The sequence below is a fragment of the Salvelinus alpinus genome, chromosome 4 (genome assembly GCF_045679555.1).
Source record: "Salvelinus alpinus chromosome 4, SLU_Salpinus.1, whole genome shotgun sequence".
Taxonomy (NCBI): Eukaryota; Metazoa; Chordata; class Actinopteri; order Salmoniformes; family Salmonidae; genus Salvelinus; species Salvelinus alpinus.
Window position 1 is genome coordinate 28,279,145 of NC_092089.1, and position 18,298 is coordinate 28,297,442.

Consider the following 18,298-nt stretch of genomic DNA (forward strand, 5'->3'; position numbering starts at 1 on the left):
AGGCTCTGAGGGGGTGCCAGTCCTCTCTGGCTGTGTCGGGTGGAGAGGAACTAGGCTCTGAGGGGGTGCCAGTCCTCTCTGGCTGTGCCAGGTGGAGAGGAACCAGGCTCTGAGGGGGTGCCAGTCCTCTTCTGGCTGTGCCGGGTGGAGAGGAACCAGGCTCTGAGGGGGAGTCCTCTTCTGGCTGTGCCGGGTGGAGAGGAACCAGGCTCTGAGGTGGTGCCAGTCCTCTCTGGCTGTGCCGGGTGGAGATTATAAGAGTACATGGCCATTAAGACCAGATTGTTCTTCAAGATGTTTAAATGTTCATAGATGACCAGCAGGTTCAAATAATAATTACAGTGGTTGTAGTCTGTGCAACAGGTCAGTACCTCAGGAGTAAATGTCATACACCTGCTGACATGCTTTGACCTGTGTTGTGTTGTGTGTGGGCAGATGGAGTTTATGGGCGTGGTGTGTAGGGAGGCAGTGAATGACTGTGATATTCCAGAGAACTGCACTGGTAACTCCAGCCAGTGTCCCCCAAACGTGCACAAGATGGACGGCTACTCATGTGAAAAGGAACAGGTAAGAGATATCAAGAATAATCAGAGTGGACCAGTTGGTGTGTACAGGTGTGTGTTTGTGTTTGACGTGTACCATTCCTCTGTGTCCAGGGTCGTTGCTTCAACGGGAGGTGCAAGACCAAAGACAGACAGTGCAAGTACCTGTGGGGAGAGAGTGAGTAACAAAACTCTTTTGATTCAATCACTGATGAAAACGTTTTTGTCGACCTCAATGACACTCAAAGCAGGGTTATTTTTGTAGGTTGTGACATCATCCCTGTTCATTGTTTGATTTTTCAGAGGCAACCGCTGCTGAAAAGTTCTGTTATGAGAAGTTGAACATCGAGGGGACAGAGAAGGGGAACTGTGGGAAGGATAAAGACACATGGGTCCAATGCAACAAGCAGTAAGGACACCTGTTTGAACACAGTTCTGTTGTGCTTGAATACAATGACATGCCATCGCACTGTACTTCTATCCTTGAACATAACATGTGTCCAGCAAAGTTTAGGTAAGTAATGGAACCTGAACTTAGAGAGAAGGTTCATCACTACTTCCTGTGTGTTTCAGAGACGTGCATTGTGGGTACCTGCTATGTTCCAACATATCGCCGGCCCCCCGACTAGGAGAGTTGCAGGGGGGACTGACGTCCTTCTCTGTTGCACAGCACAGCGCCTCGCTGGACTGCAGGTACACACACACACACACACACACACACACACACACACACACACACACACACACACACACACACACACACACACACACACACACACACACACCACTCAGCCCAGTGTGACTCGGTCAGAGGTCATCAGACTGATTCATTCAGCGTGTTATGGTTCTCCTTGGGTTGCTAAGGAATTACAGTCCATTCATAGATATTTACACACGCTGATTGATAAAGCGACCTCCTTATATTTACGTCACTAAACACAATTACTATTTAGCGGAACAAAATTCCTATTGTGTGGACCCATTTATCTCTAATTGTACTGTAATTATCATGAACACACAACACCACCAACCCACACATGCACCTTTAGTCAGACTCTCTCTGGGGATGCAATTTGTCTCAACTGATGATTGATTTATTATACTTTCAAAAGACGCATATACAGTATATAGCCAAGAACAAGAAGTACATGCATTAAAAACCTAGCAAGGATAACACGATAAAGTCTTAGCTTATTTAATAATAGGACATAAGAAATGCTACAAATTTGAAGAAACATAGAAAAGGGGATTTAATTGTTTCTGGTAAAATAATGAAAGATTAGAAAGAAGAAACAGTATTTGACATATGGTCCATTATGGATGATGCAGGCCTCCAGAGCATATACAGAATAATGCCTCTAGCTCTCTCTCTGACGATGCAGGCCTCCAGAGCATATGCAGAATAATGCCTCTAGCTCTCTCTCTGACGATGCAGGCCTCCAGAGCACATACAGAATAATGCCTCTAGCTCTCTCTCTGACGATGCAGGCCTCCAGAGCATATACAGAATAATGTCTCTAGCTCTCTCTCTCTGACGATGCAGGCCTCCAGAGCATATACAGAATAATGTCTCTAGCTCTCTCTCTCTGACGATGCAGGCCTCCAGAGCATATACAGAATAATGTCTCTAGCTCTCTCTCTCTGACGATGCAGGCCTCCAGAGCATATACAGAATAATGTCTCTAGCTCTCTCTGACGATGCAGGCCTCCAGAGCATATACAGAATAATGCCTCTAGCTCTCACTGACGATGCAGGCCTCCAGAGCATATACAGAATAATGCCTCTAGCTCTCTCTGACGATGCAGGCCTCCAGAGCATATGCAGAATAATGCCTCTAGCTCTCTCTCTGACGATGCAGGCCTCCAGAGCACATAAAAAATAATGTCTCTAGCTCTCTCTCTCTGACGATGCCGGCCTCCAGAGCACATACAGAATAATGTCTCTAGCTCTCTCTGACGATGCAGGCCTCCAGAGCACATACAGAATAATGCCTCTAGCTCTCTCTCTGACGATGCAGGCCTCCAGAGCATATACAGAATAATGCCTCTAGCTCTCTCTCTGACGATGCAGGCCTCCAGAGCATATACAGAATAATGTCTCTAGCTCTCTCTCTCTGACGATGCAGGCCTCCAGAGCATATACAGAATAATGTCTCTAGCTCTCTCTGACGATGCAGGCCTCCAGAGCATATACAGAATAATGCCTCTAGCTCTCACTGACGATGCAGGCCTCCAGAGCATATACAGAATAATGCCTCTAGCTCTCTCTGACGATGCAGGCCTCCAGAGCATATGCAGAATAATGCCTCTAGCTCTCTCTCTGACGATGCAGGCCTCCAGAGCACATAAAAAATAATGTCTCTAGCTCTCTCTCTCTGATGATGCCGGCCTCCAGAGCACATACAGAATAATGTCTCTAGCTCTCTCTGACGATGCAGGCCTCCAGAGCACATACAGAATAATGCCTCTAGCTCTCTCTCTGACGATGCAGGCCTCCAGAGCATATACAGAATAATGCCTCTAGCTCTCTCTCTGACGATGCAGGCCTCCAGAGCATATACAGAATAATGTCTCTAGCTCTCTCTCTCTGACGATGCAGGCCTCCAGAGCATATACAAAATAATGTCTCTAGCTCTCTCTCTGACGATGCATGCCTCCAGAGCACATACAGAATAATGCCTCTAGCTCGCTCTGACGATGCAGGCCTCCAGAGCACATACAGAATAATGTCTCTAGCTCTCTCTCTGGCGATGCAGGCCTCCAGAGCATATACAGAATAATATCTCTAGCTCTCTCTGACGATGCAGGCCTCCAGAGCATATACAGAATAATGCCTCTAGCTCTCTCTGACGATACAGGCCTCCAGAGCATATACAGAATAATGCCTCTAGCTCTCTCTGACGATGCAGGCCTCCAGAGCATATACAGAATAATGTCTCTAGCTCTCTCTCTGACTATGCAGGCCTCCAGAGCATATACAGAATAATGTCTCTAGCTCTCTCTGACGATGCAGGCCTCCAGAGCATATACAGAATAATGCCTCTAGCTCTCTCTCTGACGATGCAGGCCTCCAGAGCACATACAGAATAATGCCTCTAGCTCTCTCTCTGACGATGCAGGCCTCCAGAGCATATACAGAATAATGCCTCTAGCTCTCTCTCTGACGATGCAGGCCTCCAGAGCATATACAGAATAATGTCTCTAGCTCTCTCTCTCTGACGATGCAGGCCTCCAGAGCATATACAAAATAATGTCTCTAGCTCTCTCTCTGACGATGCATGCCTCCAGAGCACATACAGAATAATGCCTCTAGCTCGCTCTGACGATGCAGGCCTCCAGAGCACATACAGAATAATGTCTCTAGCTCTCTCTCTGGCGATGCAGGCCTCCAGAGCATATACAGAATAATATCTCTAGCTCTCTCTGACGATGCAGGCCTCCAGAGCATATACAGAATAATGCCTCTAGCTCTCTCTGACGATACAGGCCTCCAGAGCATATACAGAATAATGCCTCTAGCTCTCTCTGACGATGCAGGCCTCCAGAGCATATACAGAATAATGTCTCTAGCTCTCTCTCTGACTATGCAGGCCTCCAGAGCATATACAGAATAATGTCTCTAGCTCTCTCTGACGATGCAGGCCTCCAGAGCATATACAGAATAATGCCTCTAGCTCTCTCTCTGACGATGCAGGCCTCCAGAGCATATGCAGAATAATGCCTCTAGCTCTCTCTCTGACGATGCAGGCCTCCAGAGCATATACAGAATAATGCCTCTAGCTCTCTCTCTTTGACGATGCCGGCCTCCAGAGCATATACAGAATAATGCCTCTAGCTCTCTCTCTTTGACGATGCAGGCCTCCAGAGCATATACAGAATAATGCCTCTAGCTCTCTCTTTGTGAATTCAATTCTATATTTGATTTATGTCCCTGTGTAACTTCTATATGAATGGATCCCCTGTAACGGTGTTGTGTTGTGTGCTGTATGTCAGTGGCGGTCATGTGATGATAGACGGGGACAGTGACCTGGGCTATGTGGAGGATGGGACAGCCTGTGGGACAGAAAGGGTCTGCTTCAACCACAAGTGTCTGCCCCTTCAGGAGTTCAACTTCAGCACCTGCCCTGGAACCACCGAGAAGACCATCTGTTCTGGACACGGGGTATGGATACACATACACAAATGCACAAACACACACATGCATGCACACCCACTTTCTCTCTCTCTCTCTCCAACCTTTCAGTTCCTAATACATATTTTTTGGTGTGTGTGCCTGCATGCTTGTTTATGTGTGTGTTGCAGATTTGTAGTAACGAGCTGAAGTGTGTGTGTCACTTGGGTTGGACTGGAGACGATTGTAACTCCACATCTCCTCTCAGCTACCTGGTGGTTGGACCCACCGCCTCTGTATCAGGTACAAATAACTCCACACGTCTCCCTATCTCTCTCTCTAACTCTTTCCCTCTCCCCCTATTTATATAAGCCCTGCTTATAAATAGCTCTCTTCCTATCTTTCTCTCTCTCTCTCTTTCTCTCTCTTCCTCTTGTTCTTCCCCTCTCTCTCTCTCTCTCTCTCTCTCTCTCTCTCTCTCTCTCTCTCTCTCTCTCTCTCTCTCTCTCTCTCTCTCTCTCTCTCTCTCTCTCTCTCTCTCTCTCTCTGCCTCTGTCTCTTTGACTCTCTCTCTCGCTCTTTCCCTCACACTTTCTCTTCCGTTCTCCCTCACTCTCTAACTCTATCTAACACTCTCTAACACTCTCTAACTCTCTCTAACTCTCTCCCTCTCTAACTCTTTCCCTCTCCCCCTATTTACTCAAAGACTCTGTGAGAGGTTTTGGTTCGACATACGTATTTAAGCCTTTATTTTCATCATAAATCATTGGTTCATTCATTGTTTAGTTATTAAGCATATAATCGTTATTTTTGGCTTTTACGTTTGCATTAGTATCTGTTTTTTTTAAAAGCAACCAGGCACATCTTTCTTTTTGTTTGTTGTTTATTTTCACACACATTCTTTGTCGACAGGCTCATGTCATTGATGGAGTGACGCTGAGGTCAGATCTGAGTTCCTCTTCATTGTGTTTGCCCCTTCTGTGATGTCACTTCCTCCTCTTTCTCCTCCTCTCACCCCATCCCAGTCTCCCCAGCCTGTAGTCAGTCATGTTTTTGAATCCTTCTACGTTTCCCCTCAAAAACATACACATCAATGTTTGTAATCTGTTTCCTCCCCCTCTTTCCTTTCAGATCTCTTCCCTCTGAGTGTGCTGTGTTTTAGTGTACTATTGAAGTGAGGTGTACCCACTTGATCACTTCAAAGTGTGTTTCTCCTACAGATTAATCTGGAAACAACTATAATATCGTTTGTTTATAAAGTGCTCCCCCCCTCTCTCAGGTATCACCAGTACTAACATCATCATCGGAGCCATCACTGGCTCCATTCTGTTCCTGGCTCTCATCCTGGCCATCACCGCCTGGGGATACAAGTGAGTACAGCTGGACCTCAGCTCTAGACCTGGGATAGCTGACTAGTTAGGATTAGGAACTGGTTTGGGATCCTGTCATTGGTCAGTGTGTCTGATGTGACTGTCCTTCTTCACTAACAGGAGCTACAGACAGCGGTGCTACGTTGAGTCAGAAGTTCACAGAAGATTCTGCAGGTTTGTCATTCTCATTCTTTCCAATTTACATTTTTGTCATTTAGCAGCGCGACTTACAATTCCACATTTTCTATAACGGTCATTAGTTGTTGATCTATTTATGTGTTGGTCAATTTGTTGATGTGTTTGTGAAATCACATCTATGTCATGACAGTGTTCAGATGTCTAATGTTTGTTGGCGTTTCTCAGGCAAATGCCTCCGGGTGACTATGTGAAGAAACCCGGGGATGCAGACTCGTTCTACAGTGACCTGGCCCCTGGGGTCAGCACCAACTCAGGCTGTAGCTCCAAGAAGAGGTCTGGCTGTCTGTCTAACCTGCAGATATACACGCTCTCTTTCCCCCCCTCCATCGCCTCCATCTCACAAAACATCTCTCTGTTTGCATTCAGGTGTGACATCATCTCACTGCCATCGCAAACGTGTGTGTGTGTGTGTGTGTGTGTGTGTGTGTGTGTGTGTGTGTGTGTGTGTGTGTGTGTGTGTGTGTGTGTGTGTGTGTGTGTGTGTGTGTGTGTGTGTGTGTGTGTGTGTGTGTGTGTGTGTGTGGTGAGGGGGTTTCTTATTTTGTGTGTGTCGAGGGTATCTTGTCTTGTTCGCAATATGTGTAGTTGGTTGTGTAGTGTTGGTTGCAATATGCCTCTTTCTGCACATTCTTCTCATCATGTTGTCATGGTATCACTCCCTGTTGTCATGGTATCGCTCTCTGTCATCATGCTATCGTTCAGTGTCGTCATGGTGTGGTAGTCTGTTCTCATGGAATGTTCCATCAGTCTCCTTCCTCTCCTCCTCCTACTTTGAGCTGTCTGTCTGTTCTCTACTGTAGACAAAGGAAAATAATATTATAATGATATAATAATATACAGTCATGTGTGCATACATTTTACGTATGGGTGGTCCCAGAAATCAAACCGACTAAACAGATGTTGTAAATCTGGGCTCCCAAGTGGTGCAGCGGTCTAAGGCGCTGCATCTCAGTGCTTGAGGCGTCACTACAGACACCCTGGTTTGATTCCGGGCTGTATCACAACCGTCCGTGATTGGGAGTCCCATAGGGCGGCGCACAATTGGCCCAGTGTCGTCCGGGTTTGGCCGGTGTAGGCCGTCATTGTAAATAAGAATTTGTTCTTAACTGACTTGCCTGGTTAAATAAAGGCTAAATAAAATAATAAAAAGTCTGGGGATCAGGTTGTCAGTAATGATGATTGTGATGATAATGGTTATCACTGTTTCACAAGGAAATATAACTCTGTGTGTGTGTGAGAAGGTCTAACGGTCTCTCCCACTCGTGGAGCGAGCGAATCCCTGACGCCAAACACATCTCTGACATTTGTGAGAACGGGCGACCCAGGAGCAACTCATGGCAAGGTAAATACACACACACACACACACACACACACACACACACACACACACACACACACACACACACACACACACACACACACACACACACACACACACACACACACACACACACACACACACACACACACACACACACACACACACACACACACAAGCACACACACACACAAGCACAGACACAGAGAGAGTTATATTTCCCTGTGCTAACCGTGTGTTACTGTGGCCTTCCTCTGTAGGAAATCTGAGTGGAAATCGCAAGAAGTCGAAAGGGAAGAAGTTCCGTCCTCGCTCCAACTCTACAGAGTAAGTCACCATGTTCCTGGATGAGCTTCCACATGACTCAGGGATTGTATTTACACCCATCCAAATCAGCCCAAATAGCAGCAAGCCAAGAGGTTCTGTATGGTGAAATAGACTCATACAAATTGTGGGGTTCTTATAGAATCTGTGAATCCAGCATTTCACAAGAACTTTATAAGAAAGTGTATTAATGAGTTACTTCGACTATTACCAGATTTTGTTACCTCAGAGACGCCATGGTTCTAGAATGTTGTACTGCACTGTTCTATAAAGAAAAATGGCATTGTAGAGTGCATGTGGGACTTAATGGCAGTCACTATGGCCATGCTTGAATGGACAAATGCTATTTGTTTTTATCTAGGGGTTAGTGTTATGGGTGAGGGTAAATGTAAAGGTTAAGTGTTAAGGTCAGGGCTATTACTTATAAAGATGACATTTGTGATACCATACTTCTGTTCTTTCTAGCATGGCCACTCAAAAACAACCCTAACTGCACATGCTCCCCGTGAATGAACACAATTAACGCCTTGTTGACCTTTCAGCCTTGTTGACCTTTCAGCCTTGTTGATCTCCCAGCCTGTTGTTGTTTGTTTGTTTGTTTCCTGGTCTTGGCACCTGAGGTCATTTGCAGAGCAACTGTTCTTGTTTGAATGCATGGGAGTGAATGAGGAGAATTTAACTGCTTGGACCGATTTGTGACATCTGGCCAAAATGTAAATGACCATCTTACTAAAACACACATTCATCTAGTCAAGTTCTTCACAGTCCCATCTTGTCTTCCTCTCACTTGCATCTTGGTGGTGTGTGTTCAGAATGTCTTTGGTCTGCTCTGCTCTCCTAAAATATCTCCTCTTCCTCCCTCGTCCTCTTTCTCCCTCTTCCTCATCTCCATCCTCCTCCCTCTCATCCTCTTTTTCCTCCTGTTTCCTCTTCTCCTTTCCTCCTCCCTTCTCGGTGTGTCTATCAATCCCCACTCCTGCAGGTATTTAACCCCTCGCTTCCAAACAGAGCATTATGATGTAACTAAGTGGGTAGAAGATGTGAATAAAAACACTGAAGGACCCTACCTTAGGTATTACCTCAGATCATCTCCTATTCCTCAACAACGCCCACCCCCCTCTTTTAACTCCCCTTTGGCTTGGTCCGTGTATTTGGGTTCAATTTGGCCAGGGGAGGTAGGGAAGGGTTATACCAGTGGTTCCCAAATGGGGGTCAGTTCCCTTTATCACAGATAAAGAGCAGATTGATTGGTAGTTCTGGTGATGATGTCAGAGCTTTGGTTGACAGCTCTTGGTCCTCTTGTGTCTTTGGACTCCCATGAATCATTGCTTTTAGCGTACGATGGTTCCTTCTAGGATTTAGGATGGTTGGATGTATCAATAGCTGCTGAACCTTTACAACAGTTTTACATTTTGTTGAGTATTGAGTAACATAATTGTCTTGCTTCATTTGTAATGACACCAAAAAGGAAGTCATTAGAAATAATCTCTATTACTAGTCTATTTCCTTATTTCCCTCCGTTGCTCTTGCCATCTTCTCTCTCTTTATCTCTGCATGTTCAGTGTTGGGTTTGCTCTGATGTCATCATTGTGCTACACACATGTCTGAGTTCCCTACTGAGTGTCTCTGTGCTCACCGGCCTGGTTGGTTCACATTTACCCACCATGACACCATCTCCACTATATCTTCTGGTCCTGCACCAGCCCAGATACGCCCCAACACAGGCCGGTGTGTCAAATTAACTGTACTCAGTGGGTGACTGACTGACTGACCTGCCCACTCCCACTCCAGCCACAGCACAGCTGGCCCTGTTGCATTGCTGATGATGGTGCAGCGGTTGATGATGTTATAGGCAGGTCGATGAGAGGTAGAGGTGACTGTTCCCAGACCAGGGCTGTTCAGGCTGGTCTACTCTGGCACAGGCAGATGCTTCCCCTAACCACAGCTCTAGGGTCAAATTATCATACCCCCAACCTGAACCTTAACCGTTAGGGTCATGAAAAAATGTCTGCCTCGGTGTTTAGGGGCAACTTCTGCCTATTCCGGGCAGATCAGTAAGAATGATGATGTCACCGTTTATAGTGAGGTCATTTCCTGTCTCTTTCAGGACGCTCTCCCCGGCGAAGTCGCCCACCTCCTCCACGGGGTCCATTGCATCCAGCCGGAGGTACCCTTACCCCATGCCCCCCCTCCCCGACGACCAGAGGAAGGCCAACAGGCAGAGTGCCAGGGTAACTACTATAATAACACAGTATATAGCACATACTGCACATAACATCTCATACGTAACACATACTGTACATGACATCTCATACGTAACATATACTGTACATAACATCTCATACGTAACACATACTGTACATAACATCTCATACGTAACATATACTGTACATAACATCTCATACGTAACATATACTGTACATAACATCTCATACGTAACATATACTGTACATAACATCTCATACGTAACATATACTGTACATAACATCTCATACGTAACATATACTGTACATAACATCTCATACGTAACACATACTGTACATAACATCCTAGAAAGTAGGTAAATACAGTAGTAGTTCATGACGTGTGTACTATAAATACCCCTATTGCATTGTGGGGTTAACTGCAGTTAAGGTACTGAAGCCATTATCTAATTATAGTCTTTGTCTCTTCATCTCGTTTCTCTTCCTGCAGCTGTGGGAGACTTCAATATAACACTCCTGTTATCTACTCTGCAAAACTACTTAAGAACTACATTTTCGTCCACTTTTCTATGAATTAAAAAATACAAAGCAAAACAAAATGACGAAAAAAGTGAGCAACTGGTATGAGCGGAAAATAGAAGCGGAGGAAGATGAAGAGGAGGGTGTGAGAGTGTGTGAGAATGTGTGAGAGTGTGTGCGAGGTCCGTCAGAGCTGACCTGCTCAGTAGGGGACGCTACAGGGGCCATCTGTCATTCCTACACTGACAAGCCAAGACAGAACGAGGCAAGACAAGATCCCTTTCAGATTAGTTGGAGATCCGCCAGAGATCAGCCCTTCACTCATTGGTGAGGAAAAAGCAAAGCTGTTGTGATGGTAACGGTGCAGACAGAGAGGAGAGGCCTCGTTGGGGATGTCTCCCCCACTCCCAACACCCCAACATCCCCCCAGCTTCCACCACACTCTTCTAGCTCCTCCCTCAAACTGTCCCACCTTACCTTACTCACCTCTCCCCCCAACCCCCCTCTAGCCCTGCCCCCATGTAAACTCTCTCCTCTGATTGGTGCTCCTCTCTGTTGATGGGGGCGGACAGCTATCATATCGGCAGATTTCTTTACCATTTTGAAGCACGCTGTTTAATTACTGTAGAAAACTCCAACACTGTATGCATGAGAACCCCCTGTTAATCTACTCTTCCTAGTGTCATAAAGAAGAAGAAGTCTGGGACGGACAGCATGTGGGGGATGGTGATGTCATACGTACTGTACTGTTTAAGCTTTCTTTACATTATAGGCTTCTTCTATCTCTGTGATCAGCGACTCATTATGAACTGTATCACACATTATACTAGCCAACTGCCCCTGACATGGACCCTAGACCCTAGCCACTCCCTGTTCTCTTTCTTTCGCCGTGTCAGGTTTTCCTGAGGGATCTAGTTATCGTTGTAAATATGTACAGCTTAAAGGCAGAGTAATGTGTGCTTTTCTTTTTTACTTACTGAGAGGTGAATGATGAAGGGCTGCTCCCCCTCTTCTCTACTCCTCCTGCGGTGGTTCGTGTTATAGACAGACAGGGTCTCCGTAGGTCTTTGTAGAGACCCCGTACTTGTTTTTTCTGTCTGTTTCTCTCTTTTCATTTCTGACTGAACTCTCTTCTCTCCCGTGTGGCTGTGTGAACACTCCAGCTTTCTTTTTCTTCCACAGCAGAATGTACAAACAGTGTTCTATATTTCCTCTTTGTGTCATCCTTTTCTCTGAGTAATGCACACTCAGTCACAGCCCGTCATAATTAAGACAGTAAACTTAAGAATGTCATTGATTTATAACATTACTGAGCATTTTATCCATTTGGATATTGATAATGGTGAATATGATTTGAACTAAGATAGTCCCATGAGCCCTTCCTCGCTACAGAGGGGAGAGAACAAGTGTTTTTTTTTAGTTTTAGATGTGATATACATGTTCATTTGGCCATGGTGGTTTAGAGAAGTTGGAGAAATGTCCTGTGACTATAATCATTCCACACTACGGTCTGTGTGTACAGCAGGGACAGACTGGCCATCTGGCATTTTGGGCAAATGCAAGATGGCCTGGTCCATTTTTTACACAGTGGGCCTGTCTTACTTGTTTTTTTGGGGGGGAAATGATAATTATCTTGCTAATAATGGGGGCCTCGAGGAAAGAAATGGGCCGTTGTGTTTAAAATGCCAGAGCCGATTTCTGGTCCCAGTCCGCCCCTGGTACACAGTGTGAGACCAGACATAACAGATAGATACAACTGGAACCGACAACGCCACTGAGATCCAACTGGACGATGTGGGAATAACAATGTGGAAACTGAACATTGTGTCAGATGAATTTGGATTTGGGATTTGTTTGGATAAAATTACTAAAATGTGCATTTTTGCTTTTGTTTTGTTTCCTACTGTAAGTTTGCCCTGCTGTCTGTAAATGATGAAGTGTCCTGTACAGTGCTTGCTGTTTGAGATTTATAAGACCAACAGAATGACAATGGATCTACTAGCTAGCACAATATCGCTGTTCTCTAGTAATCTGTCTGTGAGGCTGTAATACGAAATAAGCATGTCATTGAAATACTTTTTCCTTGATTGCCAATTGCTGTTATTTTCTTGGAATTTCATACCACAAACCCCATTCCAGTAGTGAACAGGTTTTCAACATAATCAACCAAGTCTCAAACATTTTCATGAATGGCCCGAGGAATCTAGTGGTTTAAATGTGGCTCAAGATTCAGGTTCAGGTTCTTACCTACTCAGAGTAGGATAAAGTGTCCCTAGTCACTGATCCAAGGTCAGTTTTGTATCTTACCCCCCTGATGGTAAATGTTGTGAATTGGGGAGTGGAAAGCTGATCTTAGATCTGTGGCTAAAGGGAAACATATTTGTACAGAAGTCACAACCCCCATCCTGTAGTTACTGTACTGTCCATATCAGTTAAGCCTGCTGTATGTTAACTGCGTATGCTTAAGTTTAAAATGTGGGCACTGATCGTTTTGATTTTCTACTGTATGCACTATGACTGCATAGATATTAAGATCACCACAATATCACATTAATATTGCTACTGTATGACAAGTCTCAAGTATTTTTTTTTACTCTTAAGTTCCTTTATATGTTCACTTCTCAGTGTTGTGTACAGCCGTTATTCAGACAGACAAACTGCATTATTGTTCTTCTGTGCGTTGAGCGGAATGGAGATATGATGCGGCCATTTTAGTTTTTTAAAGCACACACTAGTCTCGGACCGCTCTGGCATGTGAAGATCTGTACGTGTCTTCTGTGGTATGAGGATGGGACGCAGCTATGGCAACATGGGGTGCATTATGCTATAGAGATCTGTGCAGGTGAACGCATGTTGACTAAAGCTCTCATCACTCGTCTTATTTCAATTACGATATGATTGGCTGGTGCTTAGTAACTTGAGTTTTGACCAAGGGATTCCCTAGGCCGTGGTAATATGAAAATAAAGGATCATACTTCTCAAGCAATATTTTAAATATCATACTGTCTTAATTCTGACATCTATGATAATTTACCTGCAGGTCATAGGATTGAGGTATATTAGACGTTAGGATGGTGGCAGGTGGAACCTGTCCAGGTAACAAGATGTAACTTGTCTGATGTGTGTTATCTGTATTAGTGGCTTGACTGACGTAACCCAACCGGACCCACAGAGAAACGTCCAAACGCACACAAAGTATGGACAGATTCTTAAATGTATCAATACAACCAAGCACCAACCACCCAGCCGTAGCCTGTGGAGAAGTAGGTTATATCAGGCCTCTGAATGCACCATGCAGTCCCATCCTGCTGCAGTATGCTTCTACTGCAACCTTAACCCTCATATGTACCGCTACAAAATCTATATACAGTGGGTTCCCAAATGATTGACACCCTGCATAAAGATGAGCAATAATGATAATTCAAATACTGAACTAAATTGTATGTAACAAAACTGGGAAATTATATTATTTGATAAAAATACTTTTGCTCAGAGAAAGATCCACCTCAAAAGGTTAGGGGTCAGAATGATTGAAACGCCAAAGGGTCCTTATAAAGAAGTCAAAAGTTTCATATTCGATCCCATATTCCTACAGCACACAATGACTACACCAAGCTTGTGACTCTGGTCCCATATACCTACAGCACACAATGACTACACCAAGCTTGTGACTCTGGTCCCATATACCTACAGCACACAATGACTACACCAAGCTTGTGACTCTGGTCCCATATACCTACAGCACACAATGACTACACCAAGCTTGTGACTCTGGTCCCATATACCTACAGCACACAATGACTACACCAAGCTTGTGACTCTGGTCCCATATACCTACAGCACACAATGACTACACCAAGCTTGTGACTCTAAAAACTTGTTGGATGCAAAAACAAAACATGTAAGGTAAGAGCTGTAGGAATATGGGATCAAATAAACTTTTGACTGACTTTATTTCTAAGAATCTTTAGGGGTGTCAATTTTGACATTCCTTTCTGAGAAAAATAAGTATTACTTGTTAAACAATCTTTCACTGAGCAACTGTATTAGCATAAATCAATCGTTTCCCCTCTTAAAAAAAATACAATATAGCTCAGTATTTGAATTATTTCATACAATCATTATTGCTCATCTTTATGGAGGGTGTCAATCATTAAGACCCCACTGTATAATTACTGCACTTTTCTTTTACTGTACATAGACTGACAATGCAAAATCAATGCCCATATTTTTTTTCTTACAATATCATTCAGTATTGTAATATATTTAATATAAAATAAAACTTTAATCTTTATTTTCTGTGTATGTATGTTTAGTTTCCCTTAAGGTAAAAGGTTATTGCTTAAGGAGGAAGCATTAATTAACATGTTTATTACTACATGGTGGAAAGCAACATATTACATCAAACAAACAGTCAGAGACAACATCCAGCAGAAAAACACAAACATACTCCCCCCCCCTTTTTGTCAGCACTCTTTCTCGACCTCTGTAACTCTGTCCATAGTGTGGTCATAAGGGGAAGGCAGGACGACAACACCCTTGCCTGGGTTATGACTGTGGGTGACATCATCGTCAGTGTTTTCCATAGATAGTCTCAAGCAGGGTGCAGAGCCAGGATGAATGTCGAGGAGTCATCCTACCTAGGGCATGATAGGTAGGAACATCACCCTGACTTCCACAATATTGAAAACGTTCCAGGCTGAGTGAACATGAATCAAGTTCAAACCCTTTTTCAAAACTGCAGAACATACTAACCCTGAATGTTCCACAGTTCAGCTCAAGCTGAGGCGGTGGGGCCCCATGTGAATGTGTTCTTGGCTGGGACCGCCCCTCTCAGCGCCTGTAGCCTATCACGGTGCAGGGACTCCGTTGCCATAGAGGCATCCTTGTCTAGTGATTGGCGGATACAGGTCTTGAGGTGTGCGATGCCAAAACCGGTGGCAGCTGAGATAGGAACCACGTGTCTGAAGACCATGTTGTTCTTAGGAAGCATATCGTCGGGTAACAGGTGGGAGAACTCTGAAAGGGAGAAGCACAGCAGGGGGGCACTATGAGTAGTCTAATGTCACAGATCGTACACCTTAATTACCTAAGTATTACCTTAGTTTATAATCTATGTATATCATTAGATTACCGTGTGGGTTTAGGAGTTGCTCCTGCAGCTCTGTGAGTTTGTCCTCTGCATCAGGCAGGTCCATCTTATTGACCACCAACACAGCAGGCTTACACGGGAGATCCTCCTTATACAGCTCCAACTCCTATACGAGGGGTCGAGAGAGGAGGGGACGGGCGGCAGAGAGTGGGATAAGGAGAGAGAGAACATAGTGATACTGGTGCTCGGAGGGAGGGAGTGGGTGGTTTCTGTGTAGATGTGTCCTGCTAGCCTCACTTTAATTAAAAGTTGAACAGCCTCAAAAGCAGACCTAAATGGCATTTTGCTTGCCAGCTGGAAACCACAAACGTCCACCTATGACCAGAGAGAGAAGAGAGACTTCATCAGTATTACAGCTAGAGGCTTTCTCACCACAAATCTCCTTGAGACTTTGACCATAAATTGTGTTTGTGTTTAGGTCGAACCACAAAGAGCAGCTGTCTGGTCCTCTCCACGTGTTTGAGGAACTGGTGGCCCATGCCTCTATTCATGTGGGCCCCCTCTATCAGCCCTGGGAGGTCTGCCACTGAGATCTACACCAATCCGAGAAGAGAACACAGAATGGACCAATCAGAGGAGAGAACTCAGATTGAACCAATGAGAGAGAGAACACCGAGTATGGAGAAACCAGAAGACAATCTTGAGAATGAACCAATCAGGAGAAGGAAAATATTGACTCGCACAAAAAGGAAGGAAGTGACCTCATCTGCTTCTCTTACCTGTTTATGGTCTTCATACATGACCTTGCCAATCTCCGGTCTCAGAGTGGTGACTGCAGAACGACAACACAAACATTTACCGTTCATAAATAACTCAAACATCATGGTGTCATCCTCCATTCAAACATTTTACAAAAAACTGGGTAATATATGGAACATTCACTTCAGAGGGATGCGTGTGTACATGTGTTCTCAATACTCACAGGCATAGCTGGCAATCTGGGGTTTGGCGTGAGACAGGGCAGTCAGTAGAGAGGACTTTCCTGCATTGGGGAACCTGGTAATGATGGAGGGGGAAATCATGAAGTCAATGTGTTCCTGTATGATTGTGTGTGTGTGTGTGTGTGTGTGTGTGTGCGTCCTGTCTCACCCCACCAGGCCGAGGTCAGCGATGAGTTTGAGGTCCAGTCGTATCTGTCTGGTCTGGCCCTTACTGGGCAGGAACTCTGAGTGGTAGGATCCTCCTTGACCCCCTCTGGCCACCAGCACACGATCCCCCTCAGTGTTCAGCTTACCTATGGAGGGGATTGATGAACTATGGTCAGTTAAATTTACAACCAACACTCTCATCCTGAGTGCAGACATCAACATCATCTTCAACCAGTACAGTGCCTTGTGTCAGTGAAGGAGGTGTATCATGTGTAAAGACTTACCGAGGACCTTTCCATCATCGTTGGTGACAGTAATGCCAGGAGGAGCCATGACTTCTTGGTCCTCTCCTTTCTGCCCCCTCAGAGCACGGACACTACACACACACAGATTAGATTGCTGGTAGTTCACGTCATGATGCTTCCAAAAAAGATATTGGCCATAATTGTTGTACAATGCTTTTGTGCATTATCCAATGTGTGTGCCGCCTACATATGTAAGTGATTGACCGGTGAGCTCACCGTCCACCCAGTGAGTTGTGGTCCAGACATACCTGCTGTTGGTTCCTACTCCAGCGATGAAGCGTTTCTGGGGGGACTTATCCTTGACCCTCTTCAGAGTCATCTCCTTCTGAGCCACCACCCACACGTCTCCCCCTTTCCCCCCCTGACCCCCCAGACGGGGCAGCCCCATCCCCCCACTGCCCCCTCGCACATACAAACGCAGGTTGTCCACGAAGTTACCGTACTGGAGGAAACAGAGTAGTGATGACATCATTTCACACTTTGCGTCAGACAACTGAAGTATCTACAACAATCAATATATTGTACTGTCTTCTACAATGACGTGGACAGTAACGTTAGGCTACACAGTGAAACTATTTAAATTTCCATAGCTAGCAAGTTCATTGTAGAAACGACCATGTAAAACTGACAGAACAGCACAACCAACTAGCTAGTCCTGTCTACGAAACTGACCGTGAAGGGCAACAGAAGACCACCTACTACTAGCAAACTAAGCTACCTATCATGGCTACCTAGATAGTAGAGCCACAAACAGGAGGGGTTAGTTATAATTATAAATATATTTGGTATAGCTAACTTAGCTTGTTAGCGAACTACAATGTAACAGTGGTTTACTAACCTTCCGGTAACACATCCTACTGATCCAAACCATTTTGAGTAAATATTTAGAAGTTACAGTAGAACGTTTGTGGCATTTTTGCCTGAAGACGTCAGATTAGCCGTTCACATGTGTTGTTATAGGTTGTTTGGCGGTGGAACAGGAAACAGCAAACGGGGCGATGATTCGATGATGTCAGCGTCAGTCAAGGTAGCTAGTCCCGCCTCCCTCTCCTCCCCAGCTAAACTATGCACACAAAATATTAGGCTATGTTGTGGGATTTTACCTGTAGTCCTAGTCTACAAAGAAATCAGTGTTTTGAAAAATTATTTGGTTACGTTCCTTTGATA

At 44.9% G+C, this 18,298-nt stretch overlaps 2 protein-coding genes across 4 annotated transcripts in view; one reads left to right on the plus strand and one right to left on the minus strand.

Moving 5' to 3' along the window:
- LOC139573207 (disintegrin and metalloproteinase domain-containing protein 22-like) overlaps positions 1-14,880 on the plus strand; it is a 105,837-nt gene extending 90,957 nt beyond the window's left edge. For 2 of the 3 annotated variants that reach the window (XM_071396410.1, XM_071396408.1), the window contains 13 exons: positions 436-567; positions 657-720; positions 846-951; positions 1,116-1,235; positions 4,536-4,704; positions 4,845-4,956; positions 5,933-6,023; positions 6,144-6,197; positions 6,387-6,587; positions 7,463-7,563; positions 7,800-7,866; positions 9,971-10,094; positions 10,558-14,880. In XM_071396410.1, the coding sequence (XP_071252511.1) occupies positions 436-567; positions 657-720; positions 846-951; positions 1,116-1,235; positions 4,536-4,704; positions 4,845-4,956; positions 5,933-6,023; positions 6,144-6,197; positions 6,387-6,587; positions 7,463-7,563; positions 7,800-7,866; positions 9,971-10,094; positions 10,558-10,578 (1,362 nt within the window). In that variant the 3' untranslated portion in view covers positions 10,579-14,880. The remainder of the gene's footprint in view (positions 1-435; positions 568-656; positions 721-845; positions 952-1,115; positions 1,236-4,535; positions 4,705-4,844; positions 4,957-5,932; positions 6,024-6,143; positions 6,198-6,386; positions 6,588-7,462; positions 7,564-7,799; positions 7,867-9,970; positions 10,095-10,557) is intronic. The other variant, XM_071396411.1, reaches the window with a different exon arrangement.
- A 57-nt stretch (positions 14,881-14,937) lies between these two features.
- Positions 14,938-18,104, minus strand: LOC139573208 (GTP-binding protein 10-like). The gene is made up of 10 exons (XM_071396412.1): positions 17,970-18,104; positions 17,380-17,573; positions 17,111-17,202; positions 16,828-16,972; positions 16,661-16,734; positions 16,458-16,510; positions 16,164-16,271; positions 15,976-16,053; positions 15,721-15,844; positions 14,938-15,605 (listed from the first exon to the last, which is right to left on the minus strand). Exons 1-10 carry the CDS (start codon positions 18,000-18,002, stop codon positions 15,364-15,366), a joined length of 1,143 nt encoding a protein of 380 aa, XP_071252513.1. The 5' UTR covers positions 18,003-18,104; the 3' UTR covers positions 14,938-15,363.
- Between the last annotated feature and the right edge of the window lie 194 nt (positions 18,105-18,298).

What these genes read in the sequence shown, in the direction of transcription:
- LOC139573208 (XM_071396412.1), bottom strand. Translation starts at nt 18,002, where the DNA reads ATGGTTTGGATCAGTAGGATGTGTTACCGGAAG. An exon ending in GTAGGATGTGTTACCGGAAG is followed by an intron (nt 17,574 to 17,969) that starts GTTAGTAAACCA and finishes TGTTTCCTCCAG; the next exon opens with TACGGTAACTTCGTGGACAA. An exon ending in GCAACTCCTAAACCCACACG is followed by an intron (nt 15,606 to 15,720) that starts GTAATCTAATGA and finishes TCTCCCTTTCAG; the next exon opens with AGTTCTCCCACCTGTTACCC.